General features: G+C 55.7%; 1 protein-coding gene and 1 long non-coding RNA gene across 2 annotated transcripts in view; one reads left to right on the top strand and one right to left on the bottom strand.

The window, feature by feature from the left end:
- LOC128075726 (unconventional myosin-Vb-like) overlaps window positions 1-24,213 on the top strand; it is a 59,846-nt gene that overhangs the window by 6,245 nt on the left and 29,388 nt on the right. Inside the window, exons 2-3 of the mRNA XM_052672718.1 lie at window positions 149-300; window positions 13,912-13,998. Of these exons, the coding sequence (XP_052528678.1) occupies window positions 149-300; window positions 13,912-13,998 (239 nt within the window). The remainder of the gene's footprint in view (window positions 1-148; window positions 301-13,911; window positions 13,999-24,213) is intronic.
- LOC128075732 (uncharacterized) lies at window positions 16,375-17,588 on the bottom strand. The gene is made up of 2 exons (XR_008204087.1): window positions 17,378-17,588; window positions 16,375-16,459 (listed from the first exon to the last, which is right to left on the bottom strand). It is a non-coding gene; the product is annotated as an uncharacterized LOC128075732 (long non-coding RNA).

Below are 24,213 nucleotides of genomic sequence, written 5' to 3'. Positions count from 1 at the left end.
TGGGGTTTTTGACCCCTCCAATCCCTCCCGCCCCCTTTCACCCCTCCTCCGTACCGCCCTCATCCTAATTACCCCCCCACGACCCTAATTAACCCCCCCCATCCTTAATGACCGCCCCTCAACGCCGCTCCCTCTCGGACCTTCCTAGAGCTTGACCCTACCAAGATGGCCGCCGCGCTGCCCTGCCTCCCCGCCTACATCCTCTTCCTGTGCATCCGGCGCGCTGATGACGTCAATGACGCGCGCCGCTTGCAATCCCTGCTGGGAGCCGCCATTACCGCCATCAAAGCCGTCCTGCAGGTAGGCGCCACCCCACAGAAAAACCCCATAGAAACCCCATAAAGACCCCATAGTCGCCCCATAGCGACCCCAAAGCGACCCCAAAGCGACCCCATAGCGACCCCAAAGCCCCCTGACCCCATAAGGATCCCATAAGAGCCCATAGGACCCCATAGAAGCCCATAGGATCCCATCAAACCCAATAAGACCCCATAGAAACCCCATAGAACCCCATAGGATCCCATAGGACCCCATAGAACCCCATAGGATCCCATAGGACCCCATAGGACCCCATAGGACCCCATAGAAACCCCATAGGACCCCATAGAAACCCCATAAGGACCCCATAAAGCCCCATAGGACCCCATAGAAACCCCATAAGACCCCATAACGGCCCCATAGGACCCCATAGCGACCCCAAAGCCCACTGACCCCATAAGGATTCCATAAGACCCCATAGAACCCCATAGAACCCCATAGGATGCCATCAAACCCAATAGGACCCCATAAAACCCCATAAGGACCCCATAGGACCCCATAGAAACCTCATAGGACCCCATAGGGACCCCAAAGCCCCCTGACCCCATAAGGATCCCATAGGACCCCATAGAACCCCATAGGGCCCCATAGGACCCCATATCCCCCCATATCCCCCCATACCACCCATAGCACCTACAGCACCCTATAGCCCCCCATATCCCTCCATATCCCCCATATCCCCCCATATCCCCCATATGCCCCCTTATCCCCCCATAGCACCCCATAGCACCCCATAGAGCCCCATATCCCCCCATAGCACCCACAGCACCCCATAGCACCCACAGCACCCCATAGCACCCCATAGCGCCCCATATCCCCCCATATGCCCCTATAGCGCCCCATATCCCCCCATAGCACCCTATAGCACCCATAGCACCCCATATCCCCCCATAGCACCTCATATCACCCCATAGCACCCTATAGCACCCCATATCCCCCCATATCCCCCCATATCAACCCATATCCCCTCATATCCCCCCATATCCCCCCATAGCCCCCCATAGCACCCATAGCGCCCCATAGCACCCCTTATCACCCCATAGCACCCCATAGCACCCCATATCCCCCCATATCCCCCCCAGCACCCACAGCACCCCATATCCCCCCATAGCACCCCATATCCCCCCATATCCCCCCACAGCACCCCATATCACCCCATATCAACTGATAGCACCCCATATCCCCCCACAGCACCCATAGTGCCCCATAGCACCCCACAGCACCCCATATCCCCCATAGCACCCATAGCGCCCACAGCACCCCATAGCACCCCATAGCACCCTATAGCACCCTATAGCACCCTACAGCAACCCATAGCCCCCCATAGCGCCCCACAGCACCCCATAGCACCCACAGCACCCACAGCACCCTATAGCGCCCCATAGCCCCCCATATCCCCCCATATCCCCCATATCCCCCATAGCACCCATAGCACCCTATGGCACCCTATAGCACCCATAGCGCCCCATATCCCTCCGTATCCCCCCATATCCCCCCATATCCCCCCATATCCCCCATAGCACCCTATGGCACCCATAGCACCCATAGCACCCATAGCACCTATATCCCCCCATAGCGCCCACAGCACCCACAGCACCCTATAGCACCCCATATCCCCCCATATCCCCCCATAGCCCCCCATAGCACCCCATATCCCCCCATATCCCCCCATATAACCCCATAGCACCTCATATCACCCCATAGCATCCATAGCACCCCATATCAACTGATAGCACCCCACAGCACCCCTTATCCCCCCATATCCCCCCATATCCCCCCATAGTGCCCCATAGAACCCCATATCCACCCATAGCACCCTATAGCACCCATAGCACCCCATATCCCCCCACAGCCCCCCATATCCCCCATATCCCCCATAACCCCCCAAAGCCCCCTGACCCCATAAGGATCCCTTAAGACCCCATAGGACCCCATAGGACCCCATAGGACCCCATAGAAACCCCATAAGGATCCCAAATCCCACCCAACCCCATAAGCACCATCTGGGATCGCATAAGACCCCATAAAACCCCATAAGGACCCCATAGGACCCCATAGAACCCCATAGGACCCCATAGGATCCCATAGGACCCCATAGAACCCCATAGGACGCCATAGGACCCCATGGAAACCCCGTAGGACCCCATAGAAGCCCATAGGATGCCATAGGACCCCATAGGACCCCATAGAACCCAATAGGATCCCATAGGAACTCATAGGATCCCATAGGACCCCATAGGATCCCATAGGACCCCATAGAACCCCATAGGACCCCATAGAACCCCATAGAACCCCATAGAACCCCGTAGGATCCCATAGAACCCCATAGGACCCCATAGGACCCCATAGAACCCATAGAGCCCCATAGAACCCCATACGACCCTATAGAACCCCATAGGACCCCATAGAACCCCATAGGACCCCATAGGACCCCATAGGATCCCATAGGACCCCATAGAAACCCCATAGAACCCCATAGGACCCCATAGGACCCCATAGGACCCCATAGGATCCCATCAAACCCAATAGAACCCCATAAGACCCCATACATCACCATAGAACCCCATAGAACCCCATAGGATCCCATAGGACCCCATAGGACCCCATAGGACCCCATAGGACCCCATATAACCCAATAGGACCCCATAGAAACCCCATAGCACCCACAGCACCCCATAGTGCCCCATATCCCCCCATATCCCCCCATAGCGCTCCATAGCCCCCCATGGCACCCATATCCCCCATATCCCCCATATCCCCCATAACCCCCCAAAGCCCCCTGACCCCATAAGGATCCCTTAAGACCCCATAGGACCCCATAGAAACCCCATAAGGATCCCAAATCCCACCCAACCCCATAATCACCATCTGGGATCCCATAAGGACCCCATAGGATCCCATAGAACCTCATAGGATCCCATAGGACCCCATAGGACCCCATAGGATTCCATAGAACCCCATAGGACCCGATAGGACCCCATAGGACCCCATAGGAACCCATAGGAACCCATAGGACCCCATAGGACCCCATAGAACCCCATAGGACCCCAGAGGACCCCATAGGATCCCATAGGACCCCATAGGACCCCATAGGACCCCATAGAACCCCATAGAACCCCATAGGACCCCATAGGACCCCATAGGACCCCATAGAAACCCCATAGAACCCCATAGGACCCCATAGGACCCCATAGGATCCCATAGGATCCCATAGGACCCCATAGGACCCCATAGGATCCCATATGACCCCATAAAGAGCCTATAGAACCCAATAGGACCCCATAGGACCCCATAGAACCCAATAGGATCCCATCAAACCCAATAGAACCCCATAAGACCCCATACGTCACCATAGAACCCCATAGAACCCCATAGGATCCCATAGGACCCCATAGAAACCCCATAGAACCCCATAGAACCCCATAGGACCCCATAGGACCCCATAAGACCCCATAGGACCCCATAGGACCCCATAAGACCCCATAAGACCCCATAGGACCCCATAGGACCCCATAGGACCCCATAAGACCCCATAAGAACCCGTAGGACCCCATAGGACCCCATAGTACCCAATAGGATCCCATATAACCCAATAGGACCCCATAGAACCCCATAGGATCCCATAGAACCCCATAGGATCCCATAGGATCCTATAGAACCCCATAGGATCCCATAGGACCCCATAGAACCCCGTAGGATCCCATAGAACCCCATAAGACCCCATAAGACCCCATAGGACCCCATAGGATCCCATAGAACCCCATAGAACCCCATAGGACCCCATAGGACCCCATAGGACCCCATAGGACCCCAGAGGACCCCAGAGGACCCCAGAGGACCCCATAGAACCCCATAGAACCCCATAGAACCCCATAGGACCCCATAGGACCCCATAGGACCTCATAGGATCCCATAGGACCCCATAGAAACCCCATAAGACCCCATAACGGCCCCATAGAACCCCATAGCGACCCCAAAGCCCCCTGACCCCATAAGGATCCCATAAGAGCCCATAGAACCCCATAGGGCCCCATAGGACCCCATATCCCCCCATATCCCCCATATGCCCCCTTATCCCCCCACAGCACCCCATAGCACCCCATAGCACCCCATATCCCCCATAGTGCCCCATAGAATTCTACAGCACCCCATGTCCCCCGATAGCGCCCCATAGCGCCTCATAGCACCCCATAGCGCCCCATATCCCTCCATATCCCCCCATATACCCCCATAGCACCCATAGCGCCCCATAGCACCCAATAGCACCTCATATCACCTCATATGCCCCCATAGCGCCCCATATCCCCCCATAGCACCCCATAGCACCCCATAGCACCCCATAGCACCCCATATCCCCCCATATCCCCCATATCCCCCCATAGCCCCCATAGCACCCCATATCGCCCCATATCCCCCCATAGCACCCATAGCACCCCATATCAACTGATAGCACCCCATAGCACCCCATATCCCCCCACAGCACCCCATATCACCCCATATCACCCTATAGCACCCCATAGCACCCCATAGCGCCCACAGCACCCATAGCGCCCACAGCACCCCATAGCACCCCATAGCACCCCATAGCAGCCTATAGCACCCTATAGCACCCTACAGCACCCCATAGCCCCCCATAGCGCCCCACAGCACCGATAGCACCCATATTCCCCCATATCCCCCCATAGCACCCCACAGCACCCCATAGCACCCACAGCACCCACAGCACCCTATAGCGCCCCATAGCCCCCCATATCCCCCCATATCCCCCATATCCCCCATATCCCCCATATCCCCCATAGCACCCATAGCACCCTATGGCACCCTATAGCAGCCATAGCGCCCCATATCCCCCCATATCCCTCCGTATCCCCCCATATCCCCCCATATCCCCCATAGCACCCACAGCACCCCATAGCCCCCCATAGAACCCCATAGCACCCCATATCCCCCCATATCCCCGCATAGCACCCTATGGCACCCCATATCAACTGATAGCACCCCATATCTCCCCACAGCACCCATAGTGCCCCATAGCACCCCACAGCACCCCATATCCCCCATAGCACCCATAGCGCCCACAGCACCCCATAGCACCCCATAGCACCCTATAGCACCCTATAGCACCCTACAGCAACCCATAGCCCCCCATAGCGCCCCACAGCACCCCATAGCACCCACAGCACCCACAGCACCCTATAGCGCCCCATAGCCCCCCATAGCCCCCCATATCCCCCCATATCCCCCCATATCCCCCCATATCCCCCCATATCCCCCATATCCCCCATAGCACCCATAGCACCCTATGGCACCCTATAGCAACCATAGCGCCCCATATCCCCCCATATCCCCCCATATCCCCCATAGCACCCTATGGCACCCATAGCACCCATAGCACCCATAGCGCCCACAGCACCCACAGCACCCACAGCACCCTATAGCGCCCCATATCCCCCCATATCCCCCCATAGCCCCCCATATCCCCCCATAGCACCCCATAGCACCCCATAGCGCCCCATAGCGCCCCATAGCACCCCATAGCACCCCATATCGCCCCATATCCCCCCATAGCACCCCATAGCACCCCATATCAACTGATAGCACCCCATAGCACCCCATATCCCCCCATATCCCCCCATAGCACCCCATATCAACTCATAGCACCCCACAGCACCCCGTATCCCCCCATATCCCTCCATATCCCCCCATATCCCCCCATAGTGCCCCATAGAACCCCATATCCCCCCATAGCACCCTATAGCACCCATATCCCCCATATCCCCCCACAGCCCCCCATATCCCCCATATCCCCCATATCCCCCATATCCCCCATAACCCCCCAAACCCCCTGACCCCATAAGGATCCCTTAAGACCCCATAGGACCCCATAGGATCCCATAGGACCCCATAGAAACCCCATAAGGATCCCAAATCCCACCCAACCCCATAAGGAGCCTCTGGGATCCCATAAGACCCCATAAAACCCCATAAGGACCCGATAAAACCCATAGGACCCCATCAAACCCCATAGGATCCCATAGAACCCAATAGGACCCCATAGAAACCCCATAAGGACCCCAAAGCCCCCTGACCCCATAAGGATCCCTTAAGACCCCATAGAAGCCAATAGGACCCCATAGAACCCCATAGGACCCCATAGGATCCCATAGAACCCCATAGAACCCAATAGGATCCCATCAAACCCAATAGGACCCCATAGAAATCCCATAAGGACCCCATAGGACCCCATAGGATCCCATAGGATCCCATAGGACCCCATAGAACCTCATAGAACCCCATAGGATCCCATAGGACCCCATAGGACCCCATAGGATCCCATAGGACCCCATAGAACCCCATAGAAACCCCATAGAACCCCATAGGATCCCATAGGACCCCATAGAACCCCATAGGACCCCATAGGACCCCATAGGACCCCATAGGACCCCATAGGACCTCATAGGATCCCATAGGACCCCATAGAAACCCCATAAGGACCCCATAAAGCCCCATAGGACCCCATAGAAACCCCATAAGACCCCATAACGGCCCCATAGGACCCCATTGCGACCCCAAAGCCCACTGACGCCATAAGGATCCCATAAGACCCCATAAAACCCCATAGGACCCCATAGGAACCCATAAAACCCCATAGGACCCCATAAGACCCCATAGGACTGCATGTAAACCCCATAAGGACTCCATAGCCGCCCCATAGCGACCCCATAGCGACCCCAAAGTGACCCCAAAGCCCCCTGACCCCATAAGGATCCCATGAGAGGCCATAAACCCCATAGGACCCCATAGGACCCCATAGCGGCCCCATAGCGACCCCAAAGCCCACTGACCCCATAAGGATCCCATAAGAGCCCATAGGAACCCATAAAACCCCATAGGACCCCATAGAAACCCCATAAGGACCCCATAGGAACCCATAAAACCCCATAAGACCCCATAACGGCCCCATAGGACCCCATAGCGACCCCAAAGCCCACTGATCCCATAAGGATCCCATAAGAGCCCATAGGACCCCATAGGACCCCATAGAACCCCATAGGACCCCATAGAAACCCCATAAGGATCCCAAATCCCACCCAACCCCATAAGGAGCCTCTGGGATCCCATAAGACCCCATAAAACCCCATAAGGACCCCATAGAACTCATAGGATCCCATAGGACCCCATAAGACCCCATAGAAGCCCATAGGATCCCATAGAAACCCCATAGAAACCCCATAGGACCCCATAAGAACCCCAAAGCCCACTGACCCCATAAGGATCCCATAAGAGCCCATAGGACCCCATACGACGCAATAGGACCCCGTAGAACCCCATAAGGACCCCATAGGACCCCATAGAACCCCATAAGACCCCATAGGACCCCATAGCAGCCCCATAGCGACCCCAAAGCCCCCTGACCCCATAAGGATCCCATAAGAGCCCATAGGACCCCATGGAACCCCATAGGACCCCATAGGACCCCATAACGGCCCCATAGAACCCCATAGCGACCCCAAAGACTCCTGACCCCATAATGATCCCATAAGCCCCCATAAGGACCCCATAGGACCCCATAAGATCCCCAAAGCCCCCTGACCCCATAAGGATCCCTTAAGACCCCATAGGACCCCATAGAACGCAATAGGACCCCATCAAACCCAATAAGACCCCATAGAACCCAATAGGAACCCATAGAAACCCCATAAGGACCCCATAAACCCCCATAGAACCCCAATGGACCCCATAGAAGCCCATAGGATCCCATAGAAACCCCATAGAAACCCCATAGCGACCCCATAAGAGCCCCGAAGCCTCCTGACCCCATAAGGATCCCATAAGACCCCATAGGACCCCATAGAAAACCCATAGAACCCCATAGGACCCCATAGGACGCCATAGGACCCCATAGAACCTCCATAGAACCCCATAGAACCCCATAGGACCCCATAGGACCCCATAGGATCCCATAGGATCCCATAAAGACCCCATAGGACCCCATAGAACCCAATAGGACCCCAGAGGACCCCATAGAACCCCATAGGATCCCATAGGACCCCATAGAACCCCATAGGACCCCATAGGACCCCATAGAACCCAATAGGACCGCATAGAAACCCCATAGGACCCCATAAGACCCCATGGGACCCCATAGAACCCCATAGGACCCCATAGGACCCCATAGGACCCCATAGAACCCAATAGGATCCCATCAAACCCAATAGAACCCCATAAGACCCCATACGTTACCATAGAACCCCATAGAACCCCATAGGACCCCATAGGACCCCATAGGACCCCATAGGATCCCATAGAACCCCATAGGATCCCATAGGACCCCATAGGACCCCATAGAAACCCCATAGGACCCCAGAGGACCCCATAGGACCAAATAGAACCCCATAGAACCCCATAGAAATCCCATAGGACCCCATAGGACCCCATAGAACCCAATAGGATCCCATAGGACCCCATAGGACCCCAGAGGACCCCATAGGACCCCATAGGACCCCATAGAAACCCCATAGGACCCCATAAGACCCCATGGGACCCCATAGGACCCCATAGGACCCCATAGAACCCAATAGGATCCCATCAAACCCAATAGAACCCCATAAGACCCCATACGTCACCATAGAACCCCATAGAACCCCATAGGATCCCATAGGACCCCATAGAACCCCATAGGACCGCATAGGATCCCATAGAACCCCATAGGATCCCATAGGACCCCATAGGACCCCATAGGACCCCATAGAAACCCCATAGGACCCCAGAGGACCCCATAGGACCAAATAGAACCCCATAGGACCCCATAGGACCCCATAGGATCCCATAGGACCCCATAGAACCCCATAGAACAAAATAGGATCCCATAGAACCCAATAGGACCCCATAGAAACCCCATAGGACCCCATAGAATCCCCATATCCCCCATATCCCCCCATATCCCCCCATATCCCCCATATCCCCCATATCCCCCATATCCCCCATATCCCCCATATCCCCCATATCCCCCCATATCCCCCATATCCCCCATATCCCCCATATCCCCCATATCCCCCCATATCCCCCATATCCCCCATATCCCCCATATCCCCCATATCCCCCATATCCCCCACATCCCCCCATATCCCCCATATCCCCCATATCCCCCATATCCCCCATATCCCCCATATCCCCCATATCCCCCCATATCCCCCATATCCCCCATATCCCCCATATCCCCCATATCCCCCATATCCCCCATATCCCCCCATATCCCCCCATATCCCCCATATCCCCCATATCCCCCATATCCCCCATATCCCCCATATCCCCCATATCCCCCCATATCCCCCATATCCCCCATATCCCCCATATCCCCCATATCCCCCCATATCCCCCATATCCCCCATATCCCCCATATCCCCCATATCCCCCATATCCCCCACATCCCCCCATATCCCCCATATCCCCCATATCCCCCATATCCCCCATATCCCCCATATCCCCCCATATCCCCCCAAAGCCCCCTGACCCCATAAGGATCCCTTGAGACCCCATGGGTCCCCATAGGACCCCATAGAAACCAATAGGATCCCATCAAACCCAATAGGACCCCATAGGACCCCATAAAAACCCCATAGGTCACCATAGGACCCCATAGGATCCCATAGGACCCAATAGGACTCCATAAAACCCCATAAGGACCCCATAAACCCCCATAGGACCCCATAGAAACCCATAGGAACCCATAGGATTCCATAGGAACCAATAGGACCCCATAAGACCCCATAGGACCCCATAGAAACCCCATAGGACCCCATAGGACCCCATAGGATCCCATAGAACCCCATAGGACCCCATAGGACCCCATAGGGCCCCATAGAACCCCATAGGATCCCATAGAAATCCCAGAGGACCCCATAGGACCCCATAGGACCCCATAGGACCCCATAGGACCCCATAGAAATCCCAGAGGACCCCATAGGATCCCATAGGACCCCATAGGACCCCATAGAAGCCCCATAGCACCCCATAGAACCCCATAGGACCCCATAGGACCCCATAGGATCCCATAGGACCCCATAGAACCCCATAGGACCCCATAGGACCCCATAGGACCCCATAGAAACCCCATAGAACCCCATAGGACCCCATAGGATCCCATAGAACCCCATAGAAACCCCATAGGACCCCATAGAGCCCCATAGAACCCCATAGAAACCCCATAGAAACCGATAGGACCCCATAGGATTCCATAGAACCCCATAGAAACCCCATAGGACCCCATAGAACCCAATAGAACCCCATAGGATCTCATAGGAACCCATAAAACCCAATAGGATCCCATAGAAACCCCATAAGGGCCCCATAATGGCCCCATATCCCCCCATATCCCCCCATATCCCCCATATCCCCCATATCCCCCATATCCCCCATATCCCCCATATCCCCCATATCCCCCCATATCCCCCATATCCCCCATATCCCCCCATATCCCCCATATCCCCATATCCCCCATATCCCCCATATCCCCCATATCCCCCATATCCCCCCATATCCCCCATATCCCCCATATCCCCCATATCCCCCATATCCCCCATATCCCCCATATCCCCCATATCCCCCATATCCCCCATATCCCCCATATCCCCCCATATCCCCCATATCCCTATCCCCCATATCCCCCATATCCCCCATATCCCCCATATCCCCCATATCCCCCATATCCCCCCATATCCCCCATATCCCCCATATCCCCCATATCCCCCCATATCCCCCCATATCCCCCATATCCCCCATATCCCCCATATCCCCCATATCCCCCCATATCCCCCATATCCCCCATATCCCCCATATCCCCCATATCCCCCATATCCCCCATATCCCCCATATCCCCCATATCCCCCATATCCCCCATATCCCCCATATCCCCCCATATCCCCCATATCCCCCATATCCCCCATATCCCCCATATCCCCCCATATCCCCCATATCCCCCATATCCCCCCATATCCCCCATATCCCCCATATCCCCCATATCCCCCATATCCCCCCATATCCCCCCATATCCCCCATATCCCCCCATATCCCCCATATCCCCCATATCCCCCATATCCCCCATATCCCCCCATATCCCCCCATATCCCCCATATCCCCCATATCCCCCCATATCCCCCATATCCCCCATATCCCCCATATCCCCCATATCCCCCCATATCCCCCATATCCCCCATATCCCCCCATATCCCCCCATATCCCCCATATCCCCCATATCCCCCATATCCCCCATATCCCCCATATCCCCCCATATCCCCCCCCCCATATCCCCCCATATCCCCCATATCCCCCATATCCCCCCATATCCCCATATCCCCCATATCCCCCATATCCCCCCATATCCCCCCATATCCCCCCATATCCCCCCATATCCCCCCATATCCCCCCATATCCCCCATATCCCCCATATCCCCCATATCCCCCATATCCCCCCATATCCCCCATATCCCCCATATCCCCCATATCCCCCATATCCCCCCATATCCCCCATATCCCCCATATCCCCCATATCCCCCATATCCCCCATATCCCCCCATATCCCCCATATCCCCCATATCCCCCATATCCCCCCATATCCCCCATATCCCCCCATATCCCCCATATCCCCCCATAATCCCCCCATATCCCCCCATATCCCCCATATCCCCCCATATCCCCCATATCCCCCATATCCCCCCAAAGCCCCCTGACCCCATAAGGATCCCTTAAGACCCCATAGGACCCCATAGAAACCCCATAGGACCCAATAGGATCCCATAGAACCCCATAGGACCCCATAGAACCCCATAGGACCCTATAGGACCCCATAGGAACCCATAGGACCCCATAGGACCCCATAGAACCCCATAGGACCCTATAGGACCCCATAGGACCCCATAGTACCCAATAGGATCCCATATAACCCAATAGGACCCCATAGAACCCCATAGAACCCCATACGACCCCATAGAACCCCATAGGATCCCATAGAACCCCATAGGACCCCATAGGACCCCATAGGACCCAATAGGACCCCATAGGACCCCATAGAACCCCATAGGACCCCATAGGACCCCATAGGACCCCATAGAACCCCATAGGACCCCATAGGACCCCATAGGATCCCATAGAACCCCATAGGACCCCATAGGACCCCATAGAACCCCATAGGACCCCATAGGACCCCATAGGATCCCATAGAACCCCATAGAACCCCATAGGACCCCATAAGGATCCTGTAAGACCCCATAGGACCCCATAGAAGCCCCATAGCACCCCATAGAACCCCATAGGACCCCATAGGATTTCATAAGACCCCATAGGACCCCTAGGAACCCATAGCGGCCCCATAGCGACCCCATAACGTCCCCAAAGCCACCTGACCCCATAGAACCCCATAGAGCCCCATAGGATCCCATAGGATCCCATAGAACCCCATAAGGACGCCATATCCCCCATATCCCCCATATCCCCCATATCCCCCCATATCCCCCATATCCCCCATATCCCCCATATCCCCCATATCCCCCATATCCCCCCATATCCCCCATATCCCCCATATCCCCCCATATCCCCCATATCCCCCATATCCCCCCATATCCCCCCATATCCTCCATATCCCCCATATCTCCCCATTCCCCCCATATCCCCCATATCCCCCATATCCCCCATATCCCCCCAAAGCCCCCTGACCCCATAGGACCCCATAAAACCCCATAGGACCCCATAGGACCCCATAGGACCCCATAGAACCCCATAGGACCCCATAGAACCCCACAGGACCCCAGAGGACCCCAGAGGACCCCATAGAACCCCATAGGACCCCATAGGACCCCATAGGACCCATAGGATCCCATAGGACCCCATAGGACCCCATAGGACCCCATAGAACCCCATAGGATCACATAGGACCCCATAGAACCCCATAGGACCCCATAGAACCCATAGAACCCCATACGATCCCATAGAACCCCATAGGATCCCATAGAACCCCATAGGACCCCATAGGACCCCATAGGATCCCATAGGACCCCATAGAAACGCCATAGAACCCCATAGGACCCCATAGGACCCCATAGGACCCCATAGGACCCCTTAGGACCCCATAGGACCCCATAGGACCCCATAGGACCCCATAGGACCCAATAGGACCCCATAGGATCCCATAGGACCCCATAGGACCCCATAGGTTCCCATAGGACCCCATAGAAACCCCATAGGACCCCATAGAAACCCCATAGCACCCACAGCACCCCATAGTGCCCCATATCCCCCCATAGCGCCCCATAGTCCCCTATATCCCCCCATAGCAGCCATATCCCCCCATAGGACCCCATAGAAACCCCATATCCCCCATAGCACCCATAGCACCCATAGCACCCTATAGCACCCACAGCACCCCATAGCCCCCTATGGCGCCCCATAGCCCCCCATATCCCCCCATAGCACCCCATATCCCCCATAGTACTCTATAGCACCCCATAGCCCCCATATACCCCCATATCCCCCATAGCACCCATATCCCCCATAGCACCCATAGCACCCTATGCACCCTATGGCACCCGTGTGTTGCAGGAGAGCCGTGGCGTGGAGCTGCCGTCCTTCTGGCTGGCCAACAGCCTGCGCCTGCTGCACTGCCTCAAGCAATACAGCGGGGACCCGGTCATTAACGGCGCTGCTAATTGGGGGGTTAATGAGCTACGGGGTTCTGTGGGAGCCTATGGGGGCCTATGGGGTTCTATGGGGGCCTATGGGGGCCTATGGGGCCTTATGGGATCCTATGGGGGCTTATGGGGGCTTATGGGGGATTATGGGGGGTAATGGGGGCCTATGGGGGCTTATGGGGTTCTATGGGGTCCTATGGGGTCTTATGGGGTCCTGTGGGGGATTATGGGGTCCTATGGGGTCCTATGGGGGATTATGGGGGGTAATGGGGGCCTATGGGGGCCTATGGGGCCTTATGGGGTCCTATGGGGTCTTATGGGGTCCTGTGGGGGATTATGGGGACTTATGGGGTCCTATGGGGGATTATGGGGGGTAATGGGGGCCTATGGGGGCCTATGGGGCCTTATGGGATCCTATGGGGGCTTATGGGGGACTATGGGGGGTAATGGGGGCCTATGGGGGCCTATGGGGCCTTATGGGATCCTATGGGGGCTTATGGGGGGTAATGGGGGATTATGGGGGGTAATGGGGGCCTATGGGGTCCTATGGGGTCCTGTGGGATCCTATGGGGTCCTATGGGGGATTATGGGGTCCTATGGGGCTCTATGGGGGCCTATGGGATCCTATGGGGGCTTATGGGGGATTATGGGGGATTTATGGGGTCCTATGGGGTCTTATGGGGTCCTGTGGGGGATTATGGGGTCTTATCGGGTCCTATGGGGTCCTATGGGGGCCTATGGGGCCTTATGGGATCCTATGGGGGCTTATGGGGGCTTATGGGGGATTATGGGGGGTAATGGGGTTCTATGGGGTTCTATGGGGTCCTACGGGGTCCTATGGGGTCCTATGGGGTCCTATGGGGTTCTATGGGATCCTATGGGGTCCTATGGCGTCCTATGGGGTTCTATGGGATCCTATGGGATCCTATGGGGTCCTATGGGGTCCTATGGCGTTCTATGGGGTTCTATGGGATCCTATGGGGTCCTATGGGTGCTTATGGGGTTCCATGGGGGCCTATGGGGGCTTATGGGGTTCTATTGGGGCCTGTGGGGGCCTATGGGGTCCTATGGGGTTCTATGGGGTTCTATGGGGTCCTATGGGGTTCTATGGGGTTCTATGGGGTTCTATGGGGTCTTATGGGGTTCTATGCGGTCTTATGGGGGATTATGGGGTGCTATGGGGTCTTATGGGGTCTTATGGGGTTCTATGGGGTCTTATGGGGGCCTGTGGGGTCCTATGGGGTCCTATGGAGTTCTATAGGGTCCTATGGGGTCCTATGAGGTCCTATGGGGTCCTATGGGGTCCTATGGGGTGCTATGAGGTCCTATGGGGTGCTATGGGGTCCTATGGGGTCTTATGGGGGATAATGGGGGCCTATGGGGTTCTATGGGGTCCTATGGGGGCTTATGGGGGATTTATGGGGTTCTATGGGGTTCTATGGGGTCTTATGGGGTCCTATGGGGTCCTATGGGGGCCTATGGGGGCCTATGGGGTTCTATGGGGGATTTATGGGGTCCTATGGGGTCTTATGGGATCCTATGGGGGCTTATGGGGGATTATGGGGGGTAATGGGGGCCTATGGGGTCTTATGGGGTCCTATGGGGTCCTATCGGGCCTTATGGGGTCCTATGGGGGCTTATGGGGTCCTATGGGGGCTTATGGGGGATTATGGGGGGTAATGGGGGCCTATGGGGTTCTATGGGGTTCTATGGGGGCTTATGGGGTTCTGTGGGATCCTATGGGGTCTTATGGGGTCCTATGGGGTTCTATAGGGGATTTATGGGGTCCTATGGGGGATTTATGGGGGCCTATGGGGTCCTATGCGGTCCTGTGGGGTCTTAAGGGGGCCTATACGAGCTTATGGGGTTCTATGGGGTCCTATGGGGTTCTATGGGGTTCTATGGGGTCCTATGGGGTCTTATGGGGTTCTATGGGAGCCTATGGGGGCTTATGGGGTCCTATGGGGGCTTATGGGGGATTATGGGGTGCTATGGGGTGATATTGGGTGCTCTGGGGTCCTATGGGGTCCTATGGGGTCGTATGGGATCCTATGGGGTCTTATGGGGTCTTATGGGGTCCTATGCGGTCCTATGGGGTCCTATGGCGTTCTATGGGGTTCTATGGGGTGCTGTGGGGTCCTATGGGTTCCTGTGGGGTCCTATGGGTGCTTATGGGGTTCTATGGGGGCCTATGGGGGCTTATGGGGTTCTATGGGGTGCTATGGGGGCCTATGGGGTGCGATGGGGTCCTGTGGGGTCCTATGGGGTCCTGTGGGGTCCTATGGGGTCCTATGGGGGCATATGGGGGATTATGGGGTCTTATGGGGTCCTATGGGGTCTTATGGGGTTCTATGGGGATTTATGGTGTCCTATGGGGTCCTATGGGGTTCTATGGGGTTCTATGGGGTGCTATGGGGTTCTATGGGGTCCTATGGGGTTCTATGGGGGATTATGGGGTCCTATGGGGTCCTATGGGGGCTTATGGGGGCTTACGGGGTCCTACTGGGTCCTATGGGGTTCTATGGGATCCTATGGGCTCTTATGGGGTCCTGTGGGGGCCTATGGGGGCCTATGGGGTCTTATGGGGTCCTATGGGGTCCTATGGGGTCTTATGGAGTCCTGTGGGGTCTTATGGGGTTCTATGGGGTTCTGTGGGATCCTATGGGGTCTTATGGGGGCTTATGGGGGATTTATGGGGTCTTATCGGGTCCTATGGGGTCCTGTGGGGTTCTATGGGGTTCTATGGGGTGCTATGGGGTCCTATGGGGTCCTATGGGGTCTTATGGGGGATAATGGGGGCCTATGGGGTTCTATGGGATCCTATGGGGGTCCTATGGAGTTCTATGGGGTCCTATGGGGTGCTGTGGGGTTCTATGGGGTGCTATGGGGTCCTATGGGGGCTTATGGGGTCCTATGGGGTCTCATGGGGGATTTATGGGGTCCTATGGGGGCTTATGGGGGATTATAGGGGGGTAATGGGGGCCTATGGGGTCCTATGGGGGCTTATGGGGTCCTGTGGGGGTCTTATAGGATGCTATGGGGTCTTATGGGGTCCTATGGGGTCCTATGGGGTTCTACGGGGTTCTATGGGGTCCTATGGGGTCTTATGGGGTCCTATGGGGTCCTATAGGGGGAATTTGAGGGGTCTAATGGGGTCTTATGGGGTCCTATAGGGTCTTATGGGGTCCTATGGGGGATTATGGGGTCTTATGGGGTCCTATGGGGTTCTATGGGGTGCTATGGGGTCCTATGGGGTCCTATGGGGGTTTATGGGGGATTACGGGGGGTAATGGGGGCCTATGGGGGCCTATGGGGTTCTATGGGGTCCTGTGGGGGCCTATGGGGTCTTATGGGGTCCTGTGGGGGATTATGGGGACTTATGGGGTCCTATGGGGGATTATGGGGACTTATGGGGTCCTATGGGGTTCTATGGGGTTCTGTGGGGTCCTATGGGGTCTTATGGGCTCCTATGGGGTCCTATGGCGGCTTATGGCGTCTTATGGGGTCCTATGGGGTCTTATGGGGGATTTATGGGGTCTTATGGGGTCCTAGGGGGTATTATGAGGGTCTATGGGGTCCTATGGGGACCTATGGTGTCTTATGGGGTCAATTAACAGCGCCGCTAATTGGGGGGAAGGGGGTTAATGAGCTTCGGGGTCCTATGGGGGCCTATGGGGGCTTAAGGGATCCTGTGGGGTCCTATGGGGTGCTTTGGGGGGTAATGGGGGCCTATGGGGTTCTATGGGGTGCTATGGGGTCCTATGGGTTCCTGTGGGGTCCTATGGGGTCCTATGGGGGATTATGGGGTCTTATGGGGGATTTATGGGGTCCTATGGGGTCTTATGGGGTCCTGTGGGGGTCTTATAGGATCTTACGGGGTCTTATGGGGTCCTATGGGGGCTTATGGGGGATTACGGGCGGTAATGGGGGCCTATGGGGTTCTATGGGGGATTTATGGGGTCCTATGGGGTCCTATGGGGTCTTATGGGGTTCTATGCGGTCTTATGGGGGATTATGGGGTGCTATGGGGTTCTATGGGATCCTATGGGGTCCTATGGAGTTCTATGGGGTCCTATGGGGTGCTATGGGGTTCTATGGGGTGCTATGGGGTCCTATGGGGGCCTATGGGGTCTTATGGGGTCCTATGGGATCCTATGGGGGCTTATGGGGGGTAATGGGGGCCTATGGGGTCTTATGGGGTTCTATGGGGGCTTATGGGGTCCTATGGGGTTCTATGGGGTCCTATGGGGGTCTCATGGGGGATTTATGGGGTCTTGTGGGCTTCTATGGGGTTCTATGGGGGCTTATGGGGTCCTATGGGGTTCTATGGGGTCCTATGGGGTCTTATGGGCTCCTATGGGGTCCTATGGGGTCCTATGGCGGCTTATGGCGTCTTATGGGGTCCTATGGGGTCCTATGGGGGATTTATGGGGTCATATGGGGTCCTAGGGGGTATTATGAGGGTCTATGGAGTCCTATGGGGACCTATGGTGTCTTATGGGGTTCTATGGGGTCCTATGGGGTCCTATAGGTGCTTATGGGGTCAATTAACAGCGCCGCTAATTGGGGGGGGGGGGTTAATGAGCTTCGGGGTCCTATGGGGGCCTATGGGGGATTTATGGGTTCCTATGGGGTGCTATGGGGCCCCTATGGGATCCTATGGGGTCCTATGGGGGCTTATGGGGGATTATGGGGGGTAATGGGGGCCTATGGGGGCCTATGGGGTTCTATGGGGGCTTATGGGGTTCTATGGGGTTCTATGGGGTCCTATGGGGTCTTATGGGGTCCTATGGGGCCTTATGGGATCCTATGGGGGCTTATGGGGGATTATGGGGGGTAATGGGGGCCTATGGGGGCTTATGGGGTCCTATGGGGTTCTGTGGGGGCTTATGGGGTCCTATGGGGTCCTATGGGGTCCTATGGGGTCCTATGGGGTCCTATGGGGGCTTATGGGGTCCTATGGTGTTCTCTGTGGTCTTATGGGGGATTTATGGGGTCCTATGGGGTGCTATCGGGGCCTTATGGGGTCTTATGGGGTCCTATAGGTGATTTATGGGGTCTAATGGGCTTCTATGTGGTCCTATGGGGCCTTATGGGGTTCTATGGGGACTTATGGGGTTCTATGGGATCCTATGGGTTCCTATGGGGTGCTATGGGTTCCTATGGGGTGCTATGGGTTCCTATGGGCTCCTATGGGTTCCTATGGGGTCCTATGGGGTGTTATGGGGTCTTATGGGGTCCTATGGGGTCTTATGGGGTCTGATGGGATCTTATAGGGTGCTATGGGTTCCTATGGGTTCCTATGGGGTTCCTATGGGATGCTATGGGGTCTTATGGGGTCGTATGGGCGTTATGGAGTTTTATGGGTTCCTATGGGTTCCTATGGGTCCCTATGGGCTCCTATGGGTCCCTATGGGTCCGTATGGGTCCCTATGGGTCCTATGGGTCCCTATGGGTCCCTATGGGTCCCTATGGGTCTCTATGGGTCCCTATGGGTTCCTATGGGTCCTATGGGCTTCTATGGGGTTTTATGGGTTCCTATGGGGTCCTATGGGTTCCTATGGTCCCTATGGGGTTTTATGGGCTCCTATGGGTTCCTGTGGTTTCCTATGGGGTCTTATGAGGTCCTATGGGGTCCTGTGGGGTCCTATGGGGTCTTATAGAGTCCTGTGGCGCCTTATGGGGGCCTATGGGGGCTTATGGGGTCTTATGGGGTCCTATGGGGTCCTATGGGGGATTCATGGGGTCCTATGGGGTCCTGTGGGATCCTATGGGGTCCTATGGGGTCCTATGGGGGATTATGGGGTCCTATGGGGCTCTATGGGGGCCTAAGGGATCCTATGGGGGCTTATGGGGGATTATGGGGGGTAATGCGGGCCTATGGGGTTCTATGGGGGCTTATGGGGTCCTATGGGGTCTCATGGGGGATTTATGGGGTCTTATGGGGTTCTATGGGGTCTTATGGGGGATTATGGGGTGCTATGGGGTTCTATGGGGTGCTATGGGATCCTATGGGGGCCTATGGGGTCTTATGGGGTTTTATGGGGTCCTATGGGGTCTTATGGGGGATAATGGGGGCCTATGGGGTTCTATGGGGTCCTATGGGGGCTTATGGGGGATTTATGGGGTTCTATGGGGTTCTATGGGGTCTTATGAGGTCCTATGGTGTCCTATGGGGTCTTATGGAGTCCTGTGGGGGCTTATGGGGGCCTATGGGGGCTTATGGGGTCTTATGGGGTCCTATGGGGTTCTGTGGGGGCCCTATGGGGGAGCTATGGGGTCCTATGGGGTCCTATGGGGGCCTATGGGGGCCTATGGGGTTCTATGGGGGATTATGGGGTCCTATTGGGTTCTATGGGAGCCTATGGGGTGCTATGGGGTCCTGTGGGGTCCTGTGGGGTCCTATGGGGTCCTATGGGGTCTCATGGGGGATTTATGGGGTCCTATGGGGTTCTATGGGGTCTTATGGGGGATTATGGGGTGCTATGGGGTGATATCTGGTGCTATGGGGTTCTATGGGGTCCTATGGGGTTCTATGGGGGCTTATGGGGTCCTATGGGGTCCTATGGGGGATTTATGGGGTCCTATGGGGTCTTATGGGGGCCTATGGGGTCCTATGGGGTTCTATGGGGTCCTATGCGGTCCTATGGGGGCTTATGGGGGATTATGGGGTGCTATGGGGTGCTATGGGGTCCTATGGGGTCCTATGGGGTCTTATGGGGGCTTATGGGGGATTATGGGGTGCTGTGGGGTGCTATGGGGGCTTATGGGTTGCTATGGGGTCCTATGGGGTCCTATGGGGGCTTATGGGGTCCTACGCGGTTCTGTGGGGTGCTATAGGGTTCTATGGGATCCTATGGGGTCCTATGAGGTCCTATAGGATCCTATGGGATCCTATGGGGTCCTATGGGGTCTTATGGGGTTTTATGGGGTCCTATGGAACGATTATGGGGTCCTATGGGGTCCTATCGGGTGCTATGGGGGCCTTATGGGGTCCTGTGGGGTCCTGTGGGGTCCTATCGGTGCTTATGGGGTCAATTAAAAGTGCTGCTAATTGGGGGGGGCGGTTAATGAGCTTGGGGGTCCTATGCGGTCCTATGGGGTCTTATGGGGTCTTATGGGGTTCTGTGAAGGATTATGGGGTCCTATGGGGTTCTATGGGGTGCTATGGGGTCCTATGGGGTCCTATGGGGTCTTATGGGGTCCTATGGGGTCCTATGGGGTCTTATGGGGTTCTATGGGGTCTTATGAGGTCCTATGGGGTCCTATGGGGTCCTATGGGGTCTTATGGGGTCCTATGGGGTCCTATGGGGTCTTATGGGGTCCTATGGGGGCTTATGGGGTCTTATGGGGTCTTATGGGGTCCTATGGGGTCCTATGGGGTCCTATGGGGTCTTATGGGGTCTTATGGGGTCTTATGGGGTCCTATGGGGTCTTATGGGGTCCTATGGCGTCCTATGGGGTCCTATGGGGGCTTATGGGGTCCTATGGGGTCCTATGGGGTCCTATGGGGTGCTATGGGGTTCTATGGGGGATTATGGGGTGCTATGGGGTTATATGGGGTCCTATGGAGTTCTATGGGGTGAAATGGGGTGCTATGGGAGCCTATGGGGTGCTATGGGGTGCTATGGGGTCCTATTGGGTTCTATGGGAGCCTATGGGGTGCTATGGGGTCTTATGGGGTCTCATGGGGGATTTATGGGGTCTAATGGGCTTCTATGGGGTCCTATGGGGTCTTATGGGGTCCTATGGGGTCCTATGGGGTCCTATGGGGGCCTATGGGGTGCTATGGGGTTTTATGGGGTCCTATGGGGGCCTTATGGGATCCTATGGGGTCCTGTGCGGGCTTATGGGGGATTATGGGGGGTAATAAGGGCCTATGGGGGCCTATGGGGTTCTATGGCGGCTTATGGGGTTCTATGGGGTCTTATGGGGTCTTATGGGGGTCCTATGGGTTCCTATGGGTTCCTATGGGTTCCTATGGGTCCTATGGGGTCTTATGGGTTTCTATGGGTTCCTATGGGATCTTATGGGATGTTATGGGTTCCTATGGGGTCTTATGGGGTCCTGTGGGTCCCTATGGGTCCCTATGGGTCCCTATGGGTTCCTATGGGTTCCTATGGGTTCCTATGGGGTTGTATGGGATGTTGTGGGTTGCTATGGGTTCCTATGGGGTCTTATGGGGTCCTATGGGTCCCTATGGGCTCCTATGGGCTCTTATGGGGTCTTATGGGTTGCTTTGGGTTCTTGTGGGTTCTCATGGGTTCCTATGGGCTCCTATGGGGTCCTATGGGGTCTTATGGGTTGCTGTGGGTCCCTATGGGGTTTTATGGGCTCCTATGGGTTCCTAATGGGTCCTATGGGCTTTATGGGATCTTATGGGTTCCTATGGGTTCCTATAGGTTACTATGGGGTGTTATGGGGTCCTATGGGGTCTTATGGGGTCCCTATGGGTTCCTATGGGTCCCATGGGGTCTTATGGGTTCCTATGGGTCCCTATGTGTTCCTATGGGGTCCTATGGGTCCCTATGGGTTCCCATGGGTCCCTATGGGCTCCTATGGGTTCCTATGGGATGCTATGGGGTCTTATGGGGTTGTATGGGTTCTTATGGGGTTTTATGGGCTGGTATGGGCCCCTATGGGCCCCTATGGGCTCCCATGGGTCCCTATGGGCTCCTATGGGTCCCTATGGGTTCCTATGGGTTCCTATGGGTCCTATGGGTTCCTATGGGTCCCTATGGGCTCCTATGGGTCCCTATGGGTCCCTATGGGTCCTGTGGGTCCCTATGGGTCCCTATGGGTCCCTATGGGTCCCTATGGGTCCCTATGGGTCCCTATGGGTTCCTATGGGTCCCTATGGGTTCTTATGGGTCCCATGGGGTCTTATGGGTTCCTGTGGGTTCCTATGGGTTCCTATGGGTTCTATGGGGTCTTATGGGTTGCTATGGGTTCCTATGGGGTGTTAGGGGTTCCTATGGGTTCTATGGGATCGTATGGGTTCCTATGGGTCCTATGGGGTGCTATGGGCTCCTATGGGCTGTTATGGAGTCTTATGGGGTCTGATGGGATTTTATAGGGTGCTATGGGTTCCTATGGGTTGCTATGGGTCCTATGGGGTTTTATGGGTTCCTATGGGTTCCTATGGGTCTCTATGGGATCCTATGAGTTTCTATGGGTTCCTATGGGTCTCTATGGGTTCCTATGGGTCCCTATGGGTTACTATGCGTTCCTATGGGTTCCTATTGGGTTTTGTGTGGTCTTATGGGTCCTGTGGGTCCTATGGGGTCCTATGGGGTCTTATGGGTTCCTATGGGTTCCTATTGGTTCTATGGGTTCCTATGGGATGTTATGGGGTCTTATGGGGTCTTATGGGGTCGTATGGGTTCTTATGGGATTCTATGGGGTTCTATGGGCTCGTATGGGTTCCTATGGGTCCTGTGGGGTCTTATGGGCTCCTATGGGTTCCTATGGGCTCCTATGGGGTCTTATGGGTCCGTATGGGTCCTATGGGTTCCTATGGGTCCCTATGGGTTTCTATGGGCTCCTATGGATCCCTATGGGTCCCTATGGGTCCCTATGGGCTCCTATGGGTCCTATGGGTCCCTATGGGTCCTATGGGTCCCTATGGGTCCCTATGGGTCCCTATGCGTTCCTATGGGTCCTATGGGCTCCTATGGGGTTTTATGGGTTCCTATGGGGTCCTATGGGGTCCTATGGGTTCCTATGGGTTCCTATGGGTCCTATGGGTTCCTATGGGTCCCTATGGGCTCCTATGGGTCTCTATGGGTCCCTATGGGTTCCTATGGGTTCCTATGGGCTCTTATGGGCTCCTATGGGGTTTTGTGGTTTCCTATGGGCTCTTATGGGTTCCTATGGGCTCGTATGGGTTCCTATGGGTTCCTATGGGTCCTATGGGGTCTTATGGGTTTCTTTGGGTTCCTATGGGTTGCTATGGGTTCCTATGGGTCCCTATGGGTCCTATGGGTCCCTATGGGTCCTATGGGTCCCTATGGGTCCTATGGGTTCCTATGGGCTCCTATGGGGTCTTATGGGTCCTATGGGTCCCTATGGGTTCCTATGGGTCCCTATGGGCTCCTATGGGTTGTATGGGTTCCTATGGGATGTTATGGGGTCTTATGGGGTCTTATGGGGTCGTATGGGTTCTTATGGGATTCTATGGGGTTCTATGGGCTCATATGGGTTCCTATGGGTC

This window comes from Tympanuchus pallidicinctus, unplaced genomic scaffold (genome assembly GCF_026119805.1).
Source record: "Tympanuchus pallidicinctus isolate F22 unplaced genomic scaffold, pur_lepc_1.0 scaffold127, whole genome shotgun sequence".
NCBI lineage: Eukaryota > Metazoa > Chordata > Aves > Galliformes > Phasianidae > Tympanuchus > Tympanuchus pallidicinctus.
This window is presented reverse-complemented; position numbering and strand designations above follow the sequence as displayed.